Here is a 24,755-nt window from a genome sequence, read left to right as displayed (position 1 = left end):
TTATCCTTTATTACTTTCATTTTAAAATGACTAACAATTAATGAATTTATATCAGTTTTGGAAGACATTCACTCATTATGATCTTTTTCTACTCTCAATATACATTATAAGGTCCTGGTTACAAATATGAATACAGTTCTGCCTATAAAAAGGAATGATTTGAAATTAAGTATATACTTTTGTAAAGTAAAACCTGAGACATCATGCTTTTTTTTACTTAAAACAAAGAAAGAAAGATCCCTCTTGGAAACATCCATTTACATGCCTCAGATGTCACATAACCGGGTCACTACTGTCAGATGATTTCTCACATAACCAGGCCACTACTGTCAGATGACTTCTCACGTAACCAGGCAACTACTGTCAGATGACTTCTCACATAACCTGGCCACTCATGTCAGATGATTTCTCACATAACAGGGACACTACTGTCAGATGGCTTCTCACATAACCAGGCCACTACTGTCAGATGACTTCTCACATAACCGGGCCACTACTGTCAGATGACTCCTCACATAACCAAGCCACTAATGTCAGACGACTTCTCACATAACCTGGCCACTCATGTCAGATGATTTCTCACATAACCAGGCCACTACTGTCAGATGGCTTCTCACATAACTGGGACACTACTGTCAGATGACTTCTCACATAACCGGGCCAGTACTGTCAGATAACTTCTCACATAACCGGGCCACTACTGTCAGATGACTTCTCACATAACTGGGACACTACTGTCAGATGACTTCTCACATAACCAGGTCACTACTGTCAGGTGACTTCTCACATAACCGGGCCACTACCGTCAGGTGACTTCTCACATAACAGGGACACTACTGTCAGGTGACTTCTCACATAACCAGGCCACTACTGTCAGGTGACTTCTCACATAACCGGGCCACTTCTGTCAGATGACTTCTCACATAACTGGGACACTACTGTCAGATGACTTCTCACATAACCGGGCCATTACTGTCGGATGACTTCTCACATAACCAGGCCACTACTGTCAGATGACTTCTCACATAACCGGGCCACTACTATCAGATGACTTCTCACATAACCGGGCCACTAATGTCAGATGGCTTCTCTCACATTATACTGATTTTAGATCAGTTCTGATTCACATTCTATTGACGTTAAGATCACATCTTAGTCTAATTATAATGGTATCTAATGACCTGTGTTAAACCATATTGATTTCAGATCAAACTTGTGTCACACTATATTAATTTTAATTTCAGACCAATTCTGTGTCATATTGTATTAATTTCAGATCACTTGTGTCACAATCTATTAATTTCAGATCACTTGTGTCACATGATATTGATTTCAGATCAACTCTGTGTCACATTATGTTGATTTCAGATCACTTCTGTTTCAGAATACTTTTTCTTTCCCTTTTTCTTGATTTCCCTGTTTCTAGGCCAGGATTTCTCAACGTCTTCAGCTTTGGCTGCGTCTGGATCCTCACATTTCTCCAAATGGTTCTCCGAACTTGCCTATCAAAGAAAGAGGATTGTGTATTGAAACTTGCTTATAATATTATCATTGTCCTTGTGTTACTGTTTAAACTGCAATTCCTATTTCTACATGAAATGTCCATGTATCTTCAATCTTGATTTAAATATCACGGTCTCTGATACAAATCACTGAATTACTTCAATGTTGCTATTTTTACTCATGTATGTCAGTTTTATTTCACTCAATATATATATACAATGTTTATCACTAAGATAAATCAGTCTCCACATCTTAAGACATAAAAAGGGAACAAAACTATACTATGTGTGTGTTTTAATTGACAATAATTTGCCTAAATTAATTCAAACACACCAAGTATTTTATGAAATTTACCTTAGTGAACGTCTGAAGGTCAAACCTCCTTTTGAGTTTTTCCTTAATCAGGAGTCCCTTTGTCAACAGTTTCCAGTTAGCGATCACTCGCTTTTCCTTTTTCTGAAATAGCATCAATGATATTGTTAATTTAACAGGAATGGTTTCCGAGTTACTTATATCAATTATATTGTCCTGAGTGTAACAGTTAAGGTTTCAGAACAATCTGTTTGTGTTTCACGTCCTATTAACAGCTATGATCATTTAAGGACGGTTTTAGCGTCGCAGGAAAGTCGGACGCCTTCATCACTCGGCCAACTTCAGCACAAATTCTCCTATTACTTTTAATGACATTTCCTTGTGTGACACATTTGTGGAGAGTAACAAAAATATAATGTTTTCCTGACAACCTGTTTACTGACCTCAGCCTCCTTCTGACAGTACAAAAATATAATGTTTTACCGACAACCTGCTTACTGACCTCAGCCTACTTCTGACAGTACAAAAATATAATGTTTTACCGACAACCTGTTTACTGACCTCAGCCTTCTTCTGACAGTACAAAAATATAACGTTTTACCGACAACCTGTCTACTGACCTCAGCCTCCTTCTGACAGTACAAAAATATAATGTTTTACCGACAACCTGCTTACTGACCTCAGCCTACTTCTGACAGTACAAAAATATAACGTTTTACCGACAACCTATCTACTGACCTCAGCCTCCTTCTGACAGTACAAAAATATTATGTTTTACAGAGAACCTGTCTACTGACCTTAGCCTTCTTCTGACAGTACAAAAATATAATGTTTTACCGACAACCTGTCTACTGACCTCAGCCTCCTTCTGGCGCTGTATCTCCTGATCTTCATCCCAGGCGGCCAATAGGATATCTTTGTGTTCCTCACACACAACAAACCCTTCTAGTCTACAACAAAGAGTAATTCAAATGAGGGGGCATTACAACAATGTTTTACAGTTTATATAATTGAGGAGTACTACACTATATTGTACATCAAAGTTTTACAGTATATATAACTGAGGAGTACTACACTATATTGTACATTAAAGTTTTACAGTATATATAATTGAGGAGTACTACACTGTATTGTACATCAAAGTTTTACAGTATATATAATTAAGGAGTACTACACTGTATTGTACATCAAAGTTTAACAGTATATATAATTGAGGAGTAGTGTACTACACTGTATTGTACATCAAAGTTTTACTTTAAAAATACATTAATATTTAAGTAAGAATTATTCTAATAGTTATAGTTCATTACAACAGATCAGAAGTAGTGCATAATGTAGGAATATTGGAGCATGGTGAAAAGCAAATAAAAAATAAAAAATAAAAAAAAATTATGCCAACAATAATATCTAGTATTTAAAACAAATTGTTTCCCTGCCAATTGTTTTTGCTGTGTTGACTTTTGCGAATTTATTTGGCTATTTCAGCATACTCACATGGGATGAGAGAATCCACAGTGTGTGTCCCATCCCATCATGGCAGGAACACAGTCAATACCAAGTTTCTTGGCAACTTTGTTTAATCCGGGCACTGACATACAAGACATACAAGAGGTTAACATAATTATGTTCACAATCCTCATATATACCTGTGAGTGTAGGATGGGAAAATCACAGGTAAGACTGACGTTATGTGGGGTGAAAGATTAACAACCGAGAATAATATGTTCTTATAGCTATTCCACAATTGATCATATGGGGGAGGTGGGAGGCATCTGTGTTGATATGTTATAGGTAGTGGATTTAAAACCAGATCTGCCTAATATTAAATAACTTTTTATATTTGATTGGTGGTACAGTGGGGTCTCTGAAAAAGTGCCTCCCACCCATCCAATATGGTTATTTCTGGACCAGTCCTTACCCACATACATCTTATTTTCTACTTTTTATCCTCCAAATAGCGTCCTTAAAGGAAATAAATAAAAAAAAATCAACTTGATTATTGATAAAGAATGCTTTCTATATAAACTTCCACCTGTAATATTTCATGGCTTCACCTTAAATGTGATGTCATCCAAATGTTTCAATGCAATATCACAATTATTGACAGCACCCACAGGTGATCCATAATCTCGTATAAGTATGGGGGTTATGGAAATTCAAAAAACATTAGGTGAAATTTCTATATCCTCAGAGTAGTGCATACTTACAATATGGTAATGTCTAAAGGTTTGTTAGAAATCAACAGTAACATGATGAAAATAACAATAAACATAGTCTATTTAAGAAATAATCAACATATGTGCGTGCATTATGGTGGAATATATAACGAGGGTGAGAAAATGTTGGTAAAAATACGAAGGCCGCTTCGGCCCGAGTTAATTATTTTTCCAACATTTTCGAACCCCGAGTTATATATTCCACCATAATGCATGCACATAAGTTGATTATTTTTATTCTACCACGTCAAATGTAACTACTTGTAAAGTTTTGCTGTCTTATAAGGCGACATGACCTAGATAATTCGATATCCAGATTAGACGCTGTTCTTTTGCGCGTGCAAGATTTATCACATGATCGTGTTGCCTCGTTTTAACTTGATCAATGTCGCGCCAACATTTCTCAGTGCGTAGGGTTGGGATTCCCAGTTTGCATTTACTTCTAAAACCATCATCATCGTACCGATATCAAGCGGATTTTCTTGGAAGTGCCATTGATACAACATCATACGATAGGCCTTACATGAGTTGGCATATTTAGTTGGTTGCCATGACGTGATGGAAAGTCGCTGACCGGCTGATCATGACGCAAACTTCACCTTCACCGACTTCACGGGACAGCTGTGTTTTGCAACCACTGTTCAGACCGATGCTACTTTTTGCAACATTATTCTTCACACACGGTATGTACACTGTAGGCGAATGCTCGACATCACTTTGATTTTTTGAAAGCAGACGACATTTTGCAGACCAGAAACAACTGAATAGGTGTGACGTCAGATACGTTGTTTATATCAATCAATCAAACATTGGCACACTATCGACGTCGTTCATCAAAACATGAAATCAACGCTTGACAGTACATACACACACTGCACACATCGTGAAATGTACGGCACTACCCAGTGAAGTAAAAACAGAAGTAATTAATAATTTACCATTTTGTCTTCAGACCTGTACATTTTAAATGTCAATAATTAATAAACCATTTTCATTGCACGGACCCACACACTTTAGGTTTATAGATCAGTGTAATCTTTTGAATGGCAGGCCTGTCAAATATTTTGATCTTGCCTGACAGTTATGCTATTTTTGATTCATGATTAAAACGGGGAGGTTGTTGGAACAGCATGCGTGCGCACTAATTCACGTGCATTGGTTATTGGCACGCGCATGGTATATCGCTCAATAATGCACTCTTTTTAACCAATGAAAACCGTCGTTACATCACAGACGTGGTAGAATTCTGTTTTATGCACAAAATAACCCAACAATATACTACAGGGTACTTTTACCTATAGACTCACCTTTCAAGTGTACCGTTCCCCCTGGTAACATGCTTTCCTTGAAGAGTTCCACATTCCCATACTCGTTTCGTGGAACCTTACCCTAAAATTACACCAATAACCTTTAATTGCTTAAATCTCAATCATAATTACATAATAAGAGGGATCATTGTGTCAAATATCAAAAAGAACTTTATTTGTTAAATGTCAGTCTTGTCTTTTTTTTTCTGTTGGATTGATATATATATATATATATATATAGTCATGTCAGCAGATAAGCATCTCGGGGTAAGTTTGGAACAAAACTTCATAATGCAGTGTTTGACATTATTATTTTAAAGTGAGGTTGCCTTTTGATCTAGTTTTCCTATGATCAAACTTCTAACAATAAAATGATTGTTTAACTTCCAGGAAGTTGTCTGATATTCAAGGGAGATTACTCACATCAACAGCTGGTGGTGGGATGTAATCTTCAGTCTGCCAGTGTCCAAAAAGTTCCAGGTCCAGTGCATCTGGATTTTCTTTTGGTTTATTCTAGACATTATAATGTCAACAGCAAGTTTTAAACCTACTTCAGCATCGCATATAATTTATGTTGTACTTAACATTCAAAGGTTTTGCATCAACAGAGGTACTGGGCCCACTTGTATAAAACATCTCAATGTTAAGGAAAATCTCAAGCAATGTATTGTCTATGGGAAATCTTAGACTTGAGGAAATCTCAAGAGTTGAGATGTTTTATACAAGTGGGCCCTGGTACTTAGAAAATTGTTATACCGGGAAATGTTCGATGCAGTTTACTTTTCGCCCTTTTCACCAACCTTAATGAGGGTGAATTAATCATTACAGCAAATATAAGTCAACAGCATAATAAACAAAGTAATTAAATATGAAGGGCAGAATTAACACTGGGCAAAAATTGATTTCATGGGCGAAGGTTTGAATGGGGCAAAAATGTTCCTGTTAAACAGATTGATCAACATGAAAAATTGTACAGATTAGAAATAATTGTAAAATGAGTGGCTATCCCATCTACTTATGTGACAAAGGCATATGTACAAGTGAACACGTTACATATACCTACCATAAATCTGATATATATCACACAAGATTCAGAGACTCCCAGTTGTCTTGAATAATGGACAACATATCTTGTAACTGACATGTAAACATTGAAATTTGTGTATTTTTGAGAATTTTTCTTCATCACATGACTCACCCATTTAGGTCTGGACTTCACCATTTTGTAGGTCTCCTCACCAAGCTGTAAACATAAAAAAAATCTTATAGATTTCAAATGAATGACACAATTGGGTTGTCAGGCGATGCAGTGGATAGCGCACTTGCCTTTCACTAATGCGGCCAGGGTTCGATTCCCCGATCAGACGTGAAAAGGTATGGGGTCACCTGCTCGACCACATGGGTTTTCTCCAGGTACTCCAGTTTCCTCCCACACTTAGACCCCCTGCGTGCTAACATCCGAGCCAACAAGAATGATTAATATAAGTTGAAATAACTTGTTTCATAATTGTTGTAAAATAAACAAAGTTGATATATATATATATGAATGAAGATTTAAAATTAACACAAGTACATTTATTGTACATTTGCATCTAACTCCAATATCAACTGTCCATTTTCAACGGACTCCTGCCGCAGGTAAGTTTAACTCCTTATAAAGGTAACATGTTTGAACTGAGAGTCCTATCTAGCAACGGTAAGTGCTTATTTCATTTACTGAAATTCATTTCCAATGCGATAATACATACAAATGACTAATATTTATCAGGAGATAGGAAGTTTATCACCTGATTGGTTAGAACTAGAAAAGAGTAGATAACTTGCTGTATATACTCCTATCTCCACATCTACACAAGACAGTGTCTTTTCACAAAAATAGCTTGACTCTATGATGGCTACCATGTCAAATTTTAACATTAATTGATTGTGCAGTGTGTCTTTATCTACCGGTACTTTAGGAGCAAGTATAGTAAAACTACGGCTCTAAAGAAGATTGCATACTTATATGTGAATAACATTTTTATAATACAATCTGTTAACATATCTCATTTTTTGATAATTCAAAAAAATTCCAGTTCCCAAATTTTGAAATTTCAGAGTACCCGAGAAGAAATAAACAAATCACTACGGCACTTGTCAAGTTAATGAATATCTCTCCGATGTTCTACAGAATCAAAATATATTTCTACGATGATTTCCTGGACCAGAAATGTTGCATTTTGTTTGCATAGAAAAGAAATGTAAAAACTCGAGGAAAGGATTACATGTATTCATTGTGTATCGCAGTGGGAAACGGGTACTCGACAATGAGTTTCATAATTGGATGCAAGACAGTCGAGGTGGCCTGACATCAAATTATGAACCTACGATGGAATATACTCTGTCCTCTTACTGTTGTAATCTACTCAGATGAGTGGAACACTTTCCCACAACTATGATCTCGTCAACTAGTACTCACTCGGACAGCTCGCCCTTCCTTTAACCAGTTTTCCCTGGAATGTAACTGAAAATCAAAACATATATGTATATTTAACACTAGTGACTGCCGTGACATCATATCATGAATTAAACCAAGCAATGACATCATCGAAAGTCGCTAAAGATACATGCATCAATAACACACAAGTTAACCTCTAAGATTATTTCAGTTCAAATTTCAGGTCTTTTCAAGGTTTTGATTAGGGAGTTGGGAATAGATTTTCAGCAAAAAGGAAAGTTTTTTTTTTCAGGAATTTGAGAATAAATTTTTAAGGCAAACACCAATTAGTACCCAATTAGTTTTTTTCAGTGTGGTTTCTCAAAATTCAAGGAATATTAACAGTAACAATAATTCTCAAGGATTTTTTTAAGTTTAATTAAATTAAGCTACCACAATAGGATTAAGTTGTATGGCAGCAAATGTAAGGTACTGTAAAGTCACTAATTTTTGTTGGGTTTTTAATTTCGTTGATTATGTGGGTAAGCTCCATCATAGTCATAATTCATATTCCATGAAGTAGATACAAGTTTGAGCTAAAGCTATTCTCTTTTCGAGTGGATACTCGTGTACTTAAGGTTTTTTTGGACAACATTTTGGCCCAACGACAATTTCTGATTTCACAGTATTTCTACTCACCACATGAACACAGTCCCGTGCATACACAGGTTCTCCCCTAATAAAGCCGAGCGGTACAGCAGAGTTCGGGTAGATCGCCTCAAACTTCAGCAGGTGACGTTTCAAGGCATACCTTTTATGTAAAGCAAAATGTTATAGTTAAGGTGTGCGAAGAGAGACAAAGAAGTTACTTAGGAAAAATACAAAAGGAAGAGATAATGATCTGGATGGTGATGAGAGCATCGGGTTAACTTTTGTATCTACAAGACAATAGAAAATTTACTTGGCCCTGGGTTAATCTATAATAGTAACAGTGATCATGGTATAGACCTTGAGGCCCTAAAATACAAACTTTCAGAGTTATTCTCATATCTGACTTTGGTACAAAATTTTGATGAAAATCTTGTAAGAAATAAAGCCGGTAGAGTCATGACAATGAAACGAGACGTGATGTGTTAGGATGGGATAGACATGAATACCAGTATATACCTCCCATTACCCTCCAACACAATGGCAGGGGCATGAAAACCCAGATCAGTTACAAAATACTATGCCCTGTATACAAGACAACGGGGAAGGGAGTATCCAAAATCTTTTCTTGTATAATGGACAACAGGGAAGGGAGTATCCAAAATTTTGTCTACTAGATATAAGACAACAGTGAAGGGAGTACCCAAGATTTTGTCCAGTTTATTAGACAACAGTGAAGGGAGTACCCGAGATTTTGTCCAGTTTATTAGACAACAGTGAAGGGAGTACCTGAGATTTTGTCCATTATTCTGCATAACAACACAAATTATATACAAATGTAGTAATACTGGAAAAAAGAAATGGTATAAGCTCATGTACTTACAAAGGATGTCCTTTAAAGGCCCCAACACTTGTCGGCATTGGACGTCTGATTAGGTTATCTAAGGGAGGTAATAAAGTGTTTTATGTTGTAAAAGATTTTAAAGACATGGCTACACACTTAACTTATGGTCAAACTTGTAAAGTCTTTGTGGACCTAAGAATTTGTGGATGAAGATTACTCAAAAAATCAACGAAGTTACAAACTCCACGTAAAAGAAGTGATTTTACAGTATGTATGCTGAGATATCAGTAACAGCAGTCTAATGTTTCAGTTTTACCATTTTAGTGGAGTGCACTGTCAATGAGACTGTTTTTCTGATAGGAACATCAATTTGTAATGACCTTGATTTGATAACTACTTACCCTTAATGGCTGTGTCCTCCCGTTCTCCAGCATCTGTATCAGGGTCTACGTAAGGTGCGAATGTCTCCTCTATCCAATCTGGGTCTGCTCTAAGTTTACGTGTGTCAGTCAGCCAGCTGGCAGCATATCTGGCCGTCACGTCCTTTGTGTAACCCTCTGTCAACAGTCGGGCAAAATATAGGAGGAGCTGTAGACAGTAAACATGTTGAGAACAGGAGCTCATGTACATTTCAAAATATTTATATTTATATTTCATTATATCTATAATGTACTCACTATTGCTATATGCCATGACATAATGGACAGGTTGAGATGCATGACTTTCTATTGCGTATGGTGCATTGAGTTCTCCTTTGACAAAATTCACACCTGGAAATAAAATAAGGAACACTGAACATGGGACACTGAACTATCTTTCCGGGCGTGAAATTAATTTTAACAACCACTAGTCAGTTGGATCAGTAGATTCCAATTTTACTAGTCCATGTGCAACTTCCACAAACCAAATATTGTTCAACAAGATAAGTAATATCAAATTTTGACTTGTCAATTGGGCTGGTGGTTTGTAGAACCACTATAGTCCATCTGGAGATTTCACTAGTCTCATACTATCGAGCTAACCTTACTCTCTAGGTCTGTTTCTGTCAATGATAAAGTATTAATTACATAATTACCAATGATAAGAAATTAGATTGTTCATTTAGTTTTAAGTTATACTGTCATTTACACATACATATCCACTTGTGCTCTGTCTCCAGGTAAACCTCGGCCCACTGGTCACAGCCTGCAACAGAAGTACAACATGTTAATCTAACAAACAGCAAACAATGTTATTTATTTATTGTTTTATCATTGATGCGCCATGGACCAGTGGACATGGCTTCAACTTAAATTCCCATATGAACTTTAGGAATAGAAGCATATGTTATATAAGTATTTTCCTCATATATTTACACAGTGTTCTCACACTCTGAATGAGATTCTACATCTGAGTATAATAACAGGGAAAAAAGGATATCAATGATACACAGGATAATTGTAAAAGGGGAGGAACTATATGACTCCTAATACATTTTGAATTAAGAATGTCTTTTTCCTTTGTGCCCACTTACAAATTAATGTTATCAGTTATTTCAAACCTCACCATCACCCATGTATTTATCAATTTAGACTTTTCTTGAGGTGAATATGTGGTTATATAGACCCTGAGAATATGATATTAACAGAGACAAAGACGAGGTCAATATCAATTTCTCAGGGACATTTAACCATGCACATATTCATCAAAATAAAAGTCTTTAATTGTTCTATTAGATGATAAATAATGTTTTAATCGATAAAATGATGGAATGTATGAAAATAATACAGAGGAAAATACTGTATTTTGGCAGAAAGCGTTGTGACGTCACAATTGAAATGACGTCTTACTATGAATATTGACCTGCTGTTCCTGAAAATAGTCTGACCTTGTCAATCATAAAATACCAACCTCCACATGATTATGATCTAGCCAATGAGGATGCAGGAAAAATGTGTGTACCCCAATATTTATATATCCATAACAGGAATGGCCCTTTACAGAGTTAACACATGATAACATGACAATACCATTAAATCCATAACAGGAATGGCCTTTACAGAGTTAACACATGATAACAGGAATGGCCCTTTACAGAGTGAACACATGATAACAGGAATGGCCCTTTACGGGGTTAACACATGATAACAGGAATGGCCAGTTACAGAGTTAACACATGAAAACAGGAATGGCCCTTTACAGAGTGAACACATGATAACAGGAATGGCCCTTTACAGAGTTAACACATGATAACAGGAATGGACCTTTACGGAGTTAACACATGATAACAGGAATCGCCCTTTACGGAGTTAACACATGATAACAGGAATGGCCCTTTACAGAGTCAACGCATGATAACAGGAATGGCCCTTTACAGAGTTAACACATGATAACAGGAATGGCCCTTTACAGAGTTAACACATGATAACAGGAATGGCCCTTTACAGGGTTAACAAATGATAACAGGAATGGCCAGTTACAGAGTTAACACATGATAACAGGAATGGCCCTTTACGGAGTTAACACATGATAACAGGAATGGCCCTTTACAGAGTCAATGCATGATAACAGGAATGGGCCTTTACAGAGTCAACACATGATAACAGGAATGGCCCTTTACAGAGTTAACACATGATAACAGGACAGAAGTCTTACCTTCTCTAGCTGTACTACTAGAGTCATCAGAATCGGAGGACAAAACCTTCCTGTTGTTTTTCAAAGGTTTCTTGGTTCTTAGAGGACTACGAAATTGAGTCTGGTCTGGTTCAAAATCACTGTTTGAAATAGAAAATGTCACACTGTTTAGTCTGGTCTGGTTCAAACCACTTTTTGAAATAGAAAATGTCACACTGTTTAGTCTGGTCTGGTTCAAACCACTGTTTGAAATAGAAAATGTCACACTGTTTAGTCTGGTCTGGTATGCAGTCGTTACAGAAACTGCCACAATTGTTCGCTAATTAAGTTAGATTCATTATTAGTTACAATGGTCTTTAATAAGAGATTGATGTCAGTAATGTGAAGTTTTATGAAATTTATTGGACAACTTAAAGTCAGGAAGGCATAGACAGGCCAATTTTCCCATCACTTGTACTGTGTGTAGATCTGTAGCTGTGAACTTCATGATCGGAACTTTCCACTGATCTTGAATATGGTTGAAAATTTAAGCCAAAATACAGGAAGTATTATTTTTTGCCCAGTAAACCTTAAACTTGTATTAACAGTAAGGAAAGCTATCTAATATACCTTTCATTTTCACTGCTCTGAGATTCTGGTGCCTTCACGTCTGGGGAGACCTTTCTTTTTCTACTTTTCTGAGTTTGCTTGCTATTCCTTTTGCTCTTCTGCCTTGCTGAATCACAAACCTCTGTGTCACTGACTGACATAAAACTTTCATCAGAATCCCCATCCTCCTTCTCCTCCTCATCATCAATATCATTCTCTTGCTTGTAACTTGAAGGTTTGACCTTTGAACCACGTTCTCTCAAACTTTTATTTTTCACTTTGTATTTTTCTTCTACATCTTCTGAATCACATTTCTGTTCCTTTGTTTTCTTAGATTTATTCCTACCTGCCAATTTAACAACTTCCATCTCACTATCTGAGTTTTTGAAAAATTTGGATGATTTGCCTTTTGCTTCTTTTTTCTTTTTCTTTGGTTGTACTTTTTTAGTTGGGGAACAACTATCTTCATCATGTTGTGCTCCCTTTTGCTTGGACTTCGTAGATTGTTTAGCAGGTTTAGAAGCCTTTGAATTTCTACCATTTGGCAGTGATTTTTTCTGCTTTGACTTTGATGATGCATCCTCCTGATGGTAAATAAAAATACAGAAAAAATAGAAAAAATAAAGAATTTCTTTTCAAAGTTACGTTCAAACATGATCACAAGACTTTTGAGAACTTTTCCCTATTTTTGTATAGAGAGTTTACTAGCAAAAATTGATAGTTGCTCATGAAAATATATTTAGGATCCCTGTCCCACTGCGCTGCCATTTTTTCTATATATACAGTAACCTCCCCTTAACTTCTATTTGGATAAAACTGTAGCACATTTGGGCTCGTACACTTCCGTGGTCCAGGTAACTCAATTGGTGAAATTCAGCAATAGTCAAACANTGTTGTCAAATTTTTACCTCCTGTAAAGCTAGCTTTTCATGTGTACGCACCCTTTCGTATTATGGCCAAAATTTTATTCTCGAACCAAAGAAATCTTCTTTCTTTTTTACAAATGTGAAGCTCACATAGCCCACTTCATCATGCTTATACCAATTTTAGTACAGTTTTATTTTTAATTTTTTTTTACATATCATTATACAGGGGTTAGCCATTTAACAAAAATATCACCCATGGCCACAACCCTCTACTGTACTCTGCTACCTTATACATCACTTTTTTTTCCCCAAAATTTAATCAAAACCTTTTAAATGTCTGGAAAATGCGACAATGAACACAATGATGTATCCGTTTCCTTTCTCACTTTAATAGTGACCGAGTAATATGAATTCTCCTGAAAAGTGTATTTACCAATTCTGCTCTCAAACTACCAACAAAGGGAGGTAATCTGAAAAATGAAAACTTGAATAGGTTTGTAGTTTTCATGAATAAAATTTCTTTTTGGGTGAAATATGATGCCTTGAGATCATGTGCATGTAGAAAACAAACAGTACAGTGATACTATGATGTTACTGTCTTGTTTGATGACGTCATAGTAACTGTGATGTCATCATAACTATGACGTCATCAATGGGCATCTATGACATCATCGAGGATCACTGATATCAAAATATTGAACACTAGGAAACCCATCTCAACAACAAACTAGCAACAGACACACTTCCCGTAACCGATGAACAGCACAGAAATGTAAGATATTCTGAGAAATCAGACAAGTGCCACCATAGCAACCGTTATTTACTTTCCTCGCCTAGAATTGACAGTGACCCTCAGAAATTGTTCATTTAACATATTTCGCTAGAAAAAAAAGATTTTCTTCAGCTGTAATTATGGAAATAAAATTTATTGACATTACTGACTTTGCTTATTTCATCTGTATGCTGAATCAAGTGGAAAAAAACATCTAAAATAGTGTAATTAAAATGAAAACAGATATTTTACCCATTTTTACCCATTTTCAATAAATACAACTTTATGTATTAGTAACCATGGCTACCGGGTGCTGAACTGAGTGAAACAGACTGAAATCTAGTATGAATGCATCAGGAGATAGCCTGTGAACTATTTGATGTTTGGTATCAACTTTACCAATAACATAATTGACACATATGTGATGAATTGCAGAATTTCACAAGTGCCTGTGAAAGCGCGAGTTACCTCTCTTTATACATCCACAGGTAACAGGCTAATGACCTATATATAGACCAATCTATGTAACGGGTTTTTTGGCGTTTTTGAGTAGTTTTAAGTATTAATGAATGAAAGTGAAGCTGAATCAAGCATAAAAAGGGATTTTTTCAGAAAAAATCAAGTTCTATGTGTATATGGTAGCAGAATACAGTAGAAATGGCCCGACTCTGATAAACAAGGCACATGTCGAGGAAATGTAAACACAGCGGTTTTACCCTACACAACACATGTATACATGTATATATATTTGTAAACTGCATTACATTTACAATACATATAAAGCACTGAGAAGTGTATAAACCTCTTTTTTCTATGTATGTCACTTGTGTGAAAACCATGGTTACCACATCAAAAATTACCAAAAAATGCCAAAAAATGCTATTTTTAACCCAAAATTTGACCCCCGCAAGTAGTAATTTTTTTCCTAAGCTCTGTCTGAAATTAAAGATTACCTACCTGGTTGCAGAATTATCTGGGTCGCAGTAAAATTGTAGAACTTGATTTTTTGCAATTTTGCGTCGTGTGCTGTTGTCAAATTTTTACCTCCTGTAAAGCTAGCTTTTCATGTGTACGCACCCTTTCGTATTATGGCCAAAATTTTATTCTCGAACCAAAGAAATCTTCTTTCTTTTTTACAAATGTGAAGCTCACATAGCCCACTTCATCATGCTTATACCAATTTTAGTACAGTTTTATTTTTAATTTTTTTTTACATATCATTATACAGGGGTTAGCCATTTAACAAAAATATCACCCATGGCCACAACCCTCTACTGTACTCTGCTACCTTAAGTCCAGGGTTCGAATCCCATCTGGCCAAGCATAATGTTTTACTCTAAGAATACGTTTGTTGATGATAATCTGTTTATTTCATCTCCATTATGTTTTCATCAAGGTACTGCAAGCTATACTTTACTTTACGAAACTGATTTATCAAAACCATAGTCATTTTGGAAAAGGAAGTTTCAAATGTATAGTTTCATTTTTTGGCAGTGGTACAGTGATCTTTAAGTTCAGTAAAACATTAAAGGGACCAAGATCCAGATGTAATTTCCGATTTAGGGAGATAATTAGTCAAATTTGAAATTAATTTCTCTGAAAAATAGTCTCCAAAAGATAAGTACATTTCTATGTGTGTGCATATCATTTGAAGTATAACTTATTTTCATTCAGTAATATGAGTTTTATAAAAATATCAAGAATTCAAATTTGACTGCAGTGGGCCATTAACCTAATGACACTGGATTCACAACATTTTAATTATAAAAGAAAAGTCAAGAAATGAACTTTTGTTTCGTTTAAACACTTGTATAACCAATGTTACCTAAGTTTTTGATTTTTCAAATTTTGATACCTTTGATGGTTTTGAGGACATTGGCTGAAGTGACATCACGAGACGGACATCCAGACCCATACTTCGAAGCAGAACGATGAACAACTGTAAAATTAAATGTAAATGTAAATGTTCATAACAATAACTTCACTCTCTAACATTTACACAAACAGTACTATAGTTGAAGATGATGAAAGAGGTAATCTTGCGTTATGTTGTAATGGATGACAAACAAGTATTGTATAGAAACCTGCAAGCAATTTTCAAGGCAACAAATTGAAAATTTTAAAGTATTCAATTATGAAAAGCTTATCTAGTGTTAACTGAATATTTTTACTATTTTCTTTTTTGTTACTGTATACCGTTCGTTGTGTATTCCGTCTTTGCGTATTGCAGAGTTATCTTCTGTTGGGAGTAGGTATTGATTGTTACTTCATTGGTTTGTGTGAGAAAATTACATTGTTTTCTCAAAAATTGATGACGTTACTCTCACAAACAAGTGACGTAACAATCAATACCTGCTCCCAAGAGAAGATAACTCTGCAATACGCAAAGACGGAATAAACATTCAAGGTTTTCGTGGTTGCTATTGAACCAGGAAAATAAATACAACGAATTTGAATGATATACGTGTCTACTGTTTTTTAATATAGGATATCCACGAAACGATCTAAAAAAATGTTTCAAACCAGGAAGGAAAGTGTTCTACGGTATTTGAAGCAATCTTATCAATCAATTTTTCTAGTTTTTCTGGTGTGGAGTGAGTAGTTTCAATTTTAAAGGGACGAAAGCAGTTTCTCTATACAGGTATTCAGTGAGCTTTCTCTCAAGTTTTCGTTGAATTCTGATTCGGCAATCCTCCATCACGTCCTTAAATGACCATAGCTGTAAATAACACATAAAACACAAACAAAAAAGCATTAAATCATACTTACCAACACTAACTCCAGTATATTGTTTGCTCTCTTCTCTTCAAAGTCCCTTTGTAATACACACTTCTGAAATACGTATTAGAGTTACATGTATGTCTTATAAACAAAAAAGAGACATACAACAAGTCTGAGTACAAATCATATGTTACCAAATCTAAAACTCAAACAAAATCCATAATATTTGTAATTGCTATAAATGAAGCAACAGATTATATATGACAGGATTTTCACTGTAGGAGATTTTAATTCAGATGACAGGTTACAATATTTTATCTTATTAATGTCCAATCTGTAATAAGCACCCAGTTATCCTTTTTTATATGAGCGTCTTATATTATCTCATCACCATAATTCACCAACTTATTTGAAAAAGTGTCAAGTAGGTGTTTTAGTTTTTTGGAACCATTCAAAACTTTCCCAAATTTCTTGCCATCCATGGTGCTCATTAGGCTAAACATAAATAACTGTGTATGGTCAACTCTGACTCAGGGTGAGGTTCCAGAATGTTTAACCTCTCATCAGCTTAAGAAATCCTTAGGTTAGTCTATTTATAAAGACATTCAAGAACATTCAAGTTTCCACTCAGGTTTATATTCCTCTAACACCTTCACGGTAAGAGAGGACTCTTTCATCAACAATGAACTCATACTTACTACTGACAGGACATAGGAATTCATTACATCAAAATGTGACATGCAAAAACCAATGGGATTGAGATTCTAAACAGAGGCATAATAGTTCCCCCAAAATGTTTACCATTTGGTTTTCTTCAGACTGCCCTTCTGCGATACGGATCACTGACTTGAACCACTTGACCAATCTAGAGAGTGTTGCCATGGTGATGCTATCAGGGCGCCGGCTGCTGAACTCGTCTGGGGTGATGGAAATCGCCTGGGCCGTCAGTTGAGGATAGTTACACACCCGGCTCAGGTACATACCTCTTACCAGCAGGCACATCAGGTGAACCTTCCAAGTTCAAGGTCAGAGTCAAACAATAGTTCAAGATATCATCAAATAGTCAAATGGTTGATTTTATTTTTTATGTCTAGTGTCAATCATAAGTTTGGTTTTATTTGTTTAACGTCATATTAACAGCTAAGGTTATTTAAGGACGTGCCTCCATGTGTGTTGTGTTTACAAGTGTGCAGGTGTGTATGTATGCTGGAGACAGGGTGTATGGGTGTACTTGCATCCTTGTAATAGTGCAGATCTGATGCCGACTTTATAGTGTTATCTCACTGAAACACCATGTCCAAGGCACCCAGCACAGCATTCCACCCGGTCACATTATACTGACAACGGGTGAGCCAGTTGTTGTCGTTACCCTTAATGCTGAACGTGTACATTAAGCAGGGAATAACAACTACCAGTTTTAAGGACTTTGGTATGTCCCGACCAGGGGACAGAACCCATTGCCTTCCTCACCTGGGTGAACGCTCAACATCTGGCTCAATCATAAGTACAAGTCAAGAGTTTTTGTTCATGAAAAACTTCTTTACAACTTTTTTTACAATCAAAACTTAACAGAATTACTGATCTACCAGATAAAATTTTGAAAAGGAGAATACATTTTTATTGTACTAACTGAATTGTTTTCCAAATACAGTTGGTATCAATTATATGTCATTTAAAAAAAAGGGTGATCTGTTTTTGGTCAGTTTTAAATTCACCTCTAACATACATGTACAGTATCCAATAAATCTTGCCTGAAACTTACCCTGAGTGGACAAAATTACCTGGTATGTCAATCAGGAAGACAGTGTATACACATGTATGTAGATCTAGACTATATATAAATAATATATATGGCATTATCTGACACAGAAATCTATGACTTAACTCATTCGGGTTCAAAAATGAAATGTGTCTTCAGGGTCGAATGAGTTAATCCAGAATTTAGTCATGATAATGTGTAATCTTCTAAATTAGGAATATATATCCTCCTGAATTCTTACCTTGTGAATATCCTCCCGTACTCCCTTCTGAAATCTGTTGATCTGACGCTGCACATATTGCTTCCAGTCAAACTGCTTCTTCTTCCTATGAACAGCACAAGTACAAAAAACTAACTCAATTGTATGTTCAAAACTAGTACATTTCTAAATGAAGACCTAGCGAAAAATGTTATGATCATAAGCAACGATGATAAACAGCATTAATACTTGAAGAAATTACTGACTTGTAACAATGTTTCACAGGGGCTTGATACATTGTAAGACATACAGTGTCCCAGGGTACGAAATCCAATACAAGTCCAGTGGAACTTTAATAATATACTCATCCATGTAGGTCCAGTGAAACTCCTATAATTATATATACCAGATACATCCAAGGTGTGGGTCCAGCAACATTTTATTAATTATATACTAGATCAAATGTTATTATATTTGACAAATCTATATACAAATCTACCTCTTCCTATAAAGTTGAGGAGCGTCTATTGTGATTTCTACCCCTCCTTCTGGCAGCTGGTTTTTCTTGGGGGAACGCTGGGACAAGTCATCTGCAGAACGATAATTACACGATTGCATTGTATACAGGTACACAAAAAATAAAGATCTTCATTTGGCAATGTTTATGTTGTCACCAATTTTCTAGGATCTATCTAAAATACTGAGTGTCTTGAAAGCAACACTTCAAGACTGTGAACACAAATATTTTAAAACTATTTTTCATCCTGGTGAACAATTTTGTTAAGCGTACACTTTACAAACAGTGATGGACTATGTAGTGAGATTATGATTTTTTTTATTTAACTGTTTATGATGTAACATGCAACACTTTGTAAATTAATGTTTTCTCAACTTAAAATGACTTTTACACAACAAGTAATCCTTTGATTGGATGAGTTGATGATCATTTTCTTCGATTTTTTGGAATTTTATTGTTGACATATAAGAATGTGCAGGTAAAGTGGGACTGACAGAGATGGTTACCTTGGACATCCTCCCAGTCTCCTTCTTCATCCTCATCACTGCTCTCTATCATACTAGGATCACTCTCTTCATCTGACCTATCAACAGTCCCAAACCCTGAAGGACCTGCATCAGAGTTATCCCCCTTCTTTTTTCCTTCCATCAAAATCAACACGGAAGCCACATCAGACTCATCCAAATGTTTCAACGGATTTTTTCTGACCTGAACAGTTTCTTCTTTTACCTTACTACTGTTTGTATGTGTTTTCACTGTTGAATTGTCTAAATTTGACTTCTTTCGTTTTGATATGGTTTTATTACTTTCCTTTTTTGGTTTTGGTTTAGTTCCTTTCTTTGCGTTTTTTTCAGATGGTTCTTCTTGTTTCCCATGCTTTGTTTTGTTAGGTTTCGTTTTCTTTTCTTTATTTACTCTTCCACTTGTGTTTCCCTTTGCCTTCCTTTTCCTGTCCGATGTCCCAATCTGGGATGTCTCAAAGTCATCCTCTGAGGACAATCTTTGATCATCCTCATCTGATACATGCAACACTTCAGGTTGTTTTCGATTACTGGTAAAGGTTTTCTCATTTTTCACTGATTTTTCTGAGGTTTTGTTTACGATATTGTCCTTGCTAATTGAACTTTTTTCAAAGTTGGTCGAAGGGAATGACAACTTTTTGTCATCTTCTTCAGATTCACTGTCATCACTACTGAAGGAACTCATGTAGTCAATATCAAATCCTGATACATTGTTAGCTTCTCCACTGATACACACTAAAGGATTGATATAATCTTTATCAGAAACTTCATCTTTGAACTTGTTCAATACCTTCCCTGATTCTAGCTCATTAAATACATTGTTCTGATTTTCTTCAACTTTGCAATTAAATGGTTCAGGTTCTTCTAAATTTTCATGATCATTTATATTACCAACATGTTTTCTCTTCCCTTTGTTTGGCTGCTTCAATTTTTCATTTTTAACTTGAGTTTTTGTGCTTTTGTTACCTTTATCAAAAGTTTTAGGATGTGACCCATCCTGATTATCTTCAGTCAAAACAGAATTGTTTCCTTCAAGTTTCTCCTGTCTTCCTTGAGACCTCGAACCCCTCTCTCTACCAACAGCCTTTTCTGTTTGCTCTTCCTTCTGTTTAGTGACTCTCCTTCTAACTACAACCTTTTCTGTATGCTCTTCCTTTTGTTTAGTGACTCTCCCTCTACCAACAGCCTTTTCTGTTTGCTCTTCCTTCTGTTTAGTGACTGAGGTATTAGGTCTACTTCTACATTGTCGTTTCCTTTTCACATCAACATCACTTTCTGTTACATTTACTTGTTCTTTAACAGCAGATGCCTTTCTCTTTGGTGCCATTTCATAACTCTCCGACCAAAATTGAAGTCTTTTGTATTTCCTGAAAGAAAAAAATGTACATAATTATTTGTGTCACTTACTGGTATGATGTCTCCTGACTCGGATAGCCATCACCGATTGGACATTGATTAATTATCTCAACTATTGTGAAGAGTAAAACCCAACACAATGCTGACAAAGATCCCAGTACTAGTCCCTTCCATGAAAATAGTGATGGGCAATCGGTTAAAATCATAAGCGATTTGTAATCGGAAGTTGTAAACTGATCGATGATCGATTGCATAATCAGTTTTATAATTTTTTTGGCACTGAATACCCAAATAGACGGAGTGGTTCACTTTACATTCTGGTTCGTTAATTAATATGAATGGATATCAAGCAACCTTTATGCATTTTTATCCACCATATTCTAGTACAAATCATAACAATATATGACTTTCAAAGCATACAAACTTTACATGGAAGACATTTAAATACTTTGATTTCAATGATGAACCGATTATATATATCGATTACAAAATTTGTAATCGATAATCGAAATCGGAAAGGGCAAATCGATTGATTTTCTATAATAATTGATCATCAGCACATCATTGCATGAAAAGTATAAAACTCTACACTGCTGGAGTCCAAAAGCTGTTTGAAAGAGTAGAGCTGGTGTCCCTTTGAAGCTTTCAGATCGACCTGATGGGGTACTGGCTTTCATTCTCAAACAGACAGCATTAGAGATTACTTCATGTATCTTACCAGGTTCTTTCAGCTCTAATCACTAGACAGTGGAACTGAGAACATGCCAGATGACTGTGGAGACAGTTCTGAATGGATAAGCCAGTTCAGTTGCTAAGTTCCTGATAGTGTGCAAGATTATGGAGTACATCAGCGTTCCCATGCAAGCTTCCCTCAGTCTGTCACACTAGTACGTACTTCCAACTGAGCTATTTAAGGGAAACTTCCTCTAGCACGAATATACAGAAGGTAACTATAATATTATATTATGTGCTATAATCTAAACCTGCCACACTACTTCACAAAGAATCAAGTATATGTATATAGCCATGATCAACTGTATTGTAGGATGGGAATCTCTAGAACAAGGTAAATATTGATGGATGCTCATCATCTCATAGGCAGGGAGAGGTGAACAAGGAAAATGAGCCACCAGTATTTCTCCTTTTCCAGATCCAGGATGGATGATGAACGAAGTTCAGGGCAATTCCCATTACCTTCGCTGCTTTTCATAATTATATATAATAATCACATATACCACATATAGTCCTGCAGTTTCAACGTTAACGTTCATCCTGTTTTCAGAAATCGCAGGTGACACTTTCTGATTCATCAGTTATTTGGCGAGTTAATTGCACTAGCTGTATGGCATGTAGGCGTCCAACTTTGTGTGGAAGAAAAATGTAAGAGAAGATACTACAGGTCCTCTACATCAGCGATAACCTTCAATTGGCTAAAATATGTTTAGACCACTTGCACTAGCCTCGTCTGTCAATACACCCATGATATAAACATTTTTTATTAAGGGTGTATTGACAGACGAGGCCAGTACCTGTGCTTACACAAGGATCTGAACTGATCAGCTGGTGGTGTTTGTTCGGACCCCGCTTTTAGAATAAGTGTCGACAATCATGCTAAAACAGGGGTACACACATCATCAAACGTTTCAATAAAACACTTACATAGTGCTAAATATACTTACTTTTAGTAGATTAGCTAACAAACACTAGATTTTCGAAGTCGCTGATTTTCCCGCAAAACCCACATGGTCCATGTTTACGTAAAGTGTATCTACTCTCTAAACAGCTTATTGTATTTCTAGTTCTTGTTAACAGACAATGAAAATTAAAAAAGTAAAAGACATATTTGCTACAAATCATAGTTATAATGTCATTTAAACTAATTATGGTTGTTTAATGACCATACAAAATAATGACAAGTTGATCGATGTTTAGAGATTATGTGTAAAGAAAAATCTTTACTCACGGAGTGTAAGTGGTGTAACAGGAAAGAGAATAGTGTGCTTCCACCGGGGATCGAACCCTCGATCTCAAGATTCCTATTCGGACGCTGTACCACTGACTGAAAGGATAACTCCCTCTAGCTGAATTCCTTATTATTTGATTTCTTGTGGAATGGCAAACCTCATAAAATAAAAAGATGTAGTAATTCAAAATTATATAGATGGAGGGTTGAAAATGGTTGACGTTGTCGTACATGCTTTTATAGATTCCCTGAAGCTAGGTTGGGTAAGAAGAGTACTTAAGTCATCAGGAAAATGGAATTTGCTTTTAAATTTGATTATAGATGTAAAAAAAATTGCACAATTGTGGTAAAGAAATACATTCGTACATGTGGATCTAACTGCCAACGTATTTTTTGGAGGGATGTTTTCAAAGCTTGGGTTAGACTGAATATTTCTGGTTCTATGAGGGAAGTTAGACAATATTCTGTCTTAAAAACTCCACTCTGGTATAACAAAGATATACAACGAGTAGGAAATAATTGTTTTTTTTATCCAAACTGGTTTAAGACATCTGTACTAACAGTGAATGACCTGGTTAAAAACCCTAATAATTTGACTGGTCTCATCAGCCAAGCGTTTTCTTAGGAAATATGATTTTCAGATAGAAAGACCATCCCAACCTTTTATACCTCTTCTTTTTGAAATATACTTCAAGAATAAAAAAAGAATATAAAGACTTCTATAACTACATAATTACACCAGCATCAACACCTACTGGGGTGAAGAAATGGAATGAGGAGTTTTTACTTTGAGTTTGATATTGATACGTGACAGAACATAATTTACTGTTACAAACAAAATCAAAACTGCAGTAGTTTCAAGTTAGAATTGTACACCATATTCTTGTCATTAACACTTTTCTTTTCAAAGCAAATTTAACTCCTAGTCCCTTATGTACTCTGTGTAATATGGAAAGAGAAACTATAGTTCATTGTTTATGGGAATGTCAAGAAGTGCAGGGACTACTATAGAGACTTGAAACTCTTTGTGACATTCTTCTAATGCTTGTTTTAATAAATAAGGAATCATTTCTTTTTGGAATGTTATTACCACAAGTGAATACTGTTAATAATGACATTTTAATTCTTACCAAATATTATATATATATAAGACTAGATGTCTTCGCAAACCTTTGAGTATCAATGCACTTATGAATGGCATTAAAGACCATTTCCTTGTTCAGAACTATATTAACAATAGTAAAAACAGCTACATAAGAATACAGCATGAAGAGGCATTGATAATAATGATTTTACATTGATGTTGATGATGATGATGGATTGATATGATAATGATGATGATGTGATGATGAAGATGAAGAGGCATTAATAACGATGATTTTACATTGATGTTGATGATGATGATGATGATGATGGATTTATATGATAATGATGATGATGATGTGATGATGAAGATGAAGAGGCATTAATAACGATGATTTTATATTGATGTTGATGATGATGATGGATTGATATGATAATGATGATAATGATGTGATGATGAAGATGAAGAGGCATTGATAATAATGATTTTACATTGATGTTGATGATGATGATGATGGATTTATATGATATTGATGATGATGTGATGAAGA

General features: G+C 35.6%; 1 protein-coding gene across 1 annotated transcript; it reads right to left on the bottom strand.

Moving 5' to 3' along the window:
• On the bottom strand, positions 1–22,925 carry LOC110443908 (DNA repair protein complementing XP-C cells-like). Its single transcript, XM_021488367.1, has 22 exons — positions 22,838–22,925; positions 19,788–21,169; positions 19,264–19,354; positions 18,807–18,891; positions 17,608–17,817; positions 16,855–16,917; positions 15,941–16,024; positions 12,469–13,031; positions 11,881–11,999; positions 10,381–10,431; positions 9,924–10,016; positions 9,648–9,803; positions 9,286–9,343; positions 8,454–8,565; positions 7,797–7,841; positions 6,537–6,581; positions 5,762–5,851; positions 5,339–5,420; positions 3,310–3,403; positions 2,672–2,765; positions 1,858–1,959; positions 1–1,502 (listed from the first exon to the last, which is right to left on the bottom strand). The coding sequence occupies exons 2-22, from the start codon at positions 21,127–21,129 to the stop codon at positions 1,365–1,367; spliced, it is 3,717 nt and encodes a 1,238-aa protein (XP_021344042.1). The 5' UTR covers positions 21,130–21,169; positions 22,838–22,925; the 3' UTR covers positions 1–1,364.
• Positions 22,926–24,755: the final 1,830 nt, after the last annotated feature.

The sequence above is a fragment of the Mizuhopecten yessoensis genome, unplaced genomic scaffold (genome assembly GCF_002113885.1).
Source record: "Mizuhopecten yessoensis strain PY_sf001 unplaced genomic scaffold, ASM211388v2 scaffold716361, whole genome shotgun sequence".
Taxonomy (NCBI): domain Eukaryota; kingdom Metazoa; phylum Mollusca; class Bivalvia; order Pectinida; family Pectinidae; genus Mizuhopecten; species Mizuhopecten yessoensis.
The sequence above is the reverse complement of the archived record's forward strand: the minus strand, read 5'-3'. Positions and strand labels throughout refer to the sequence as shown.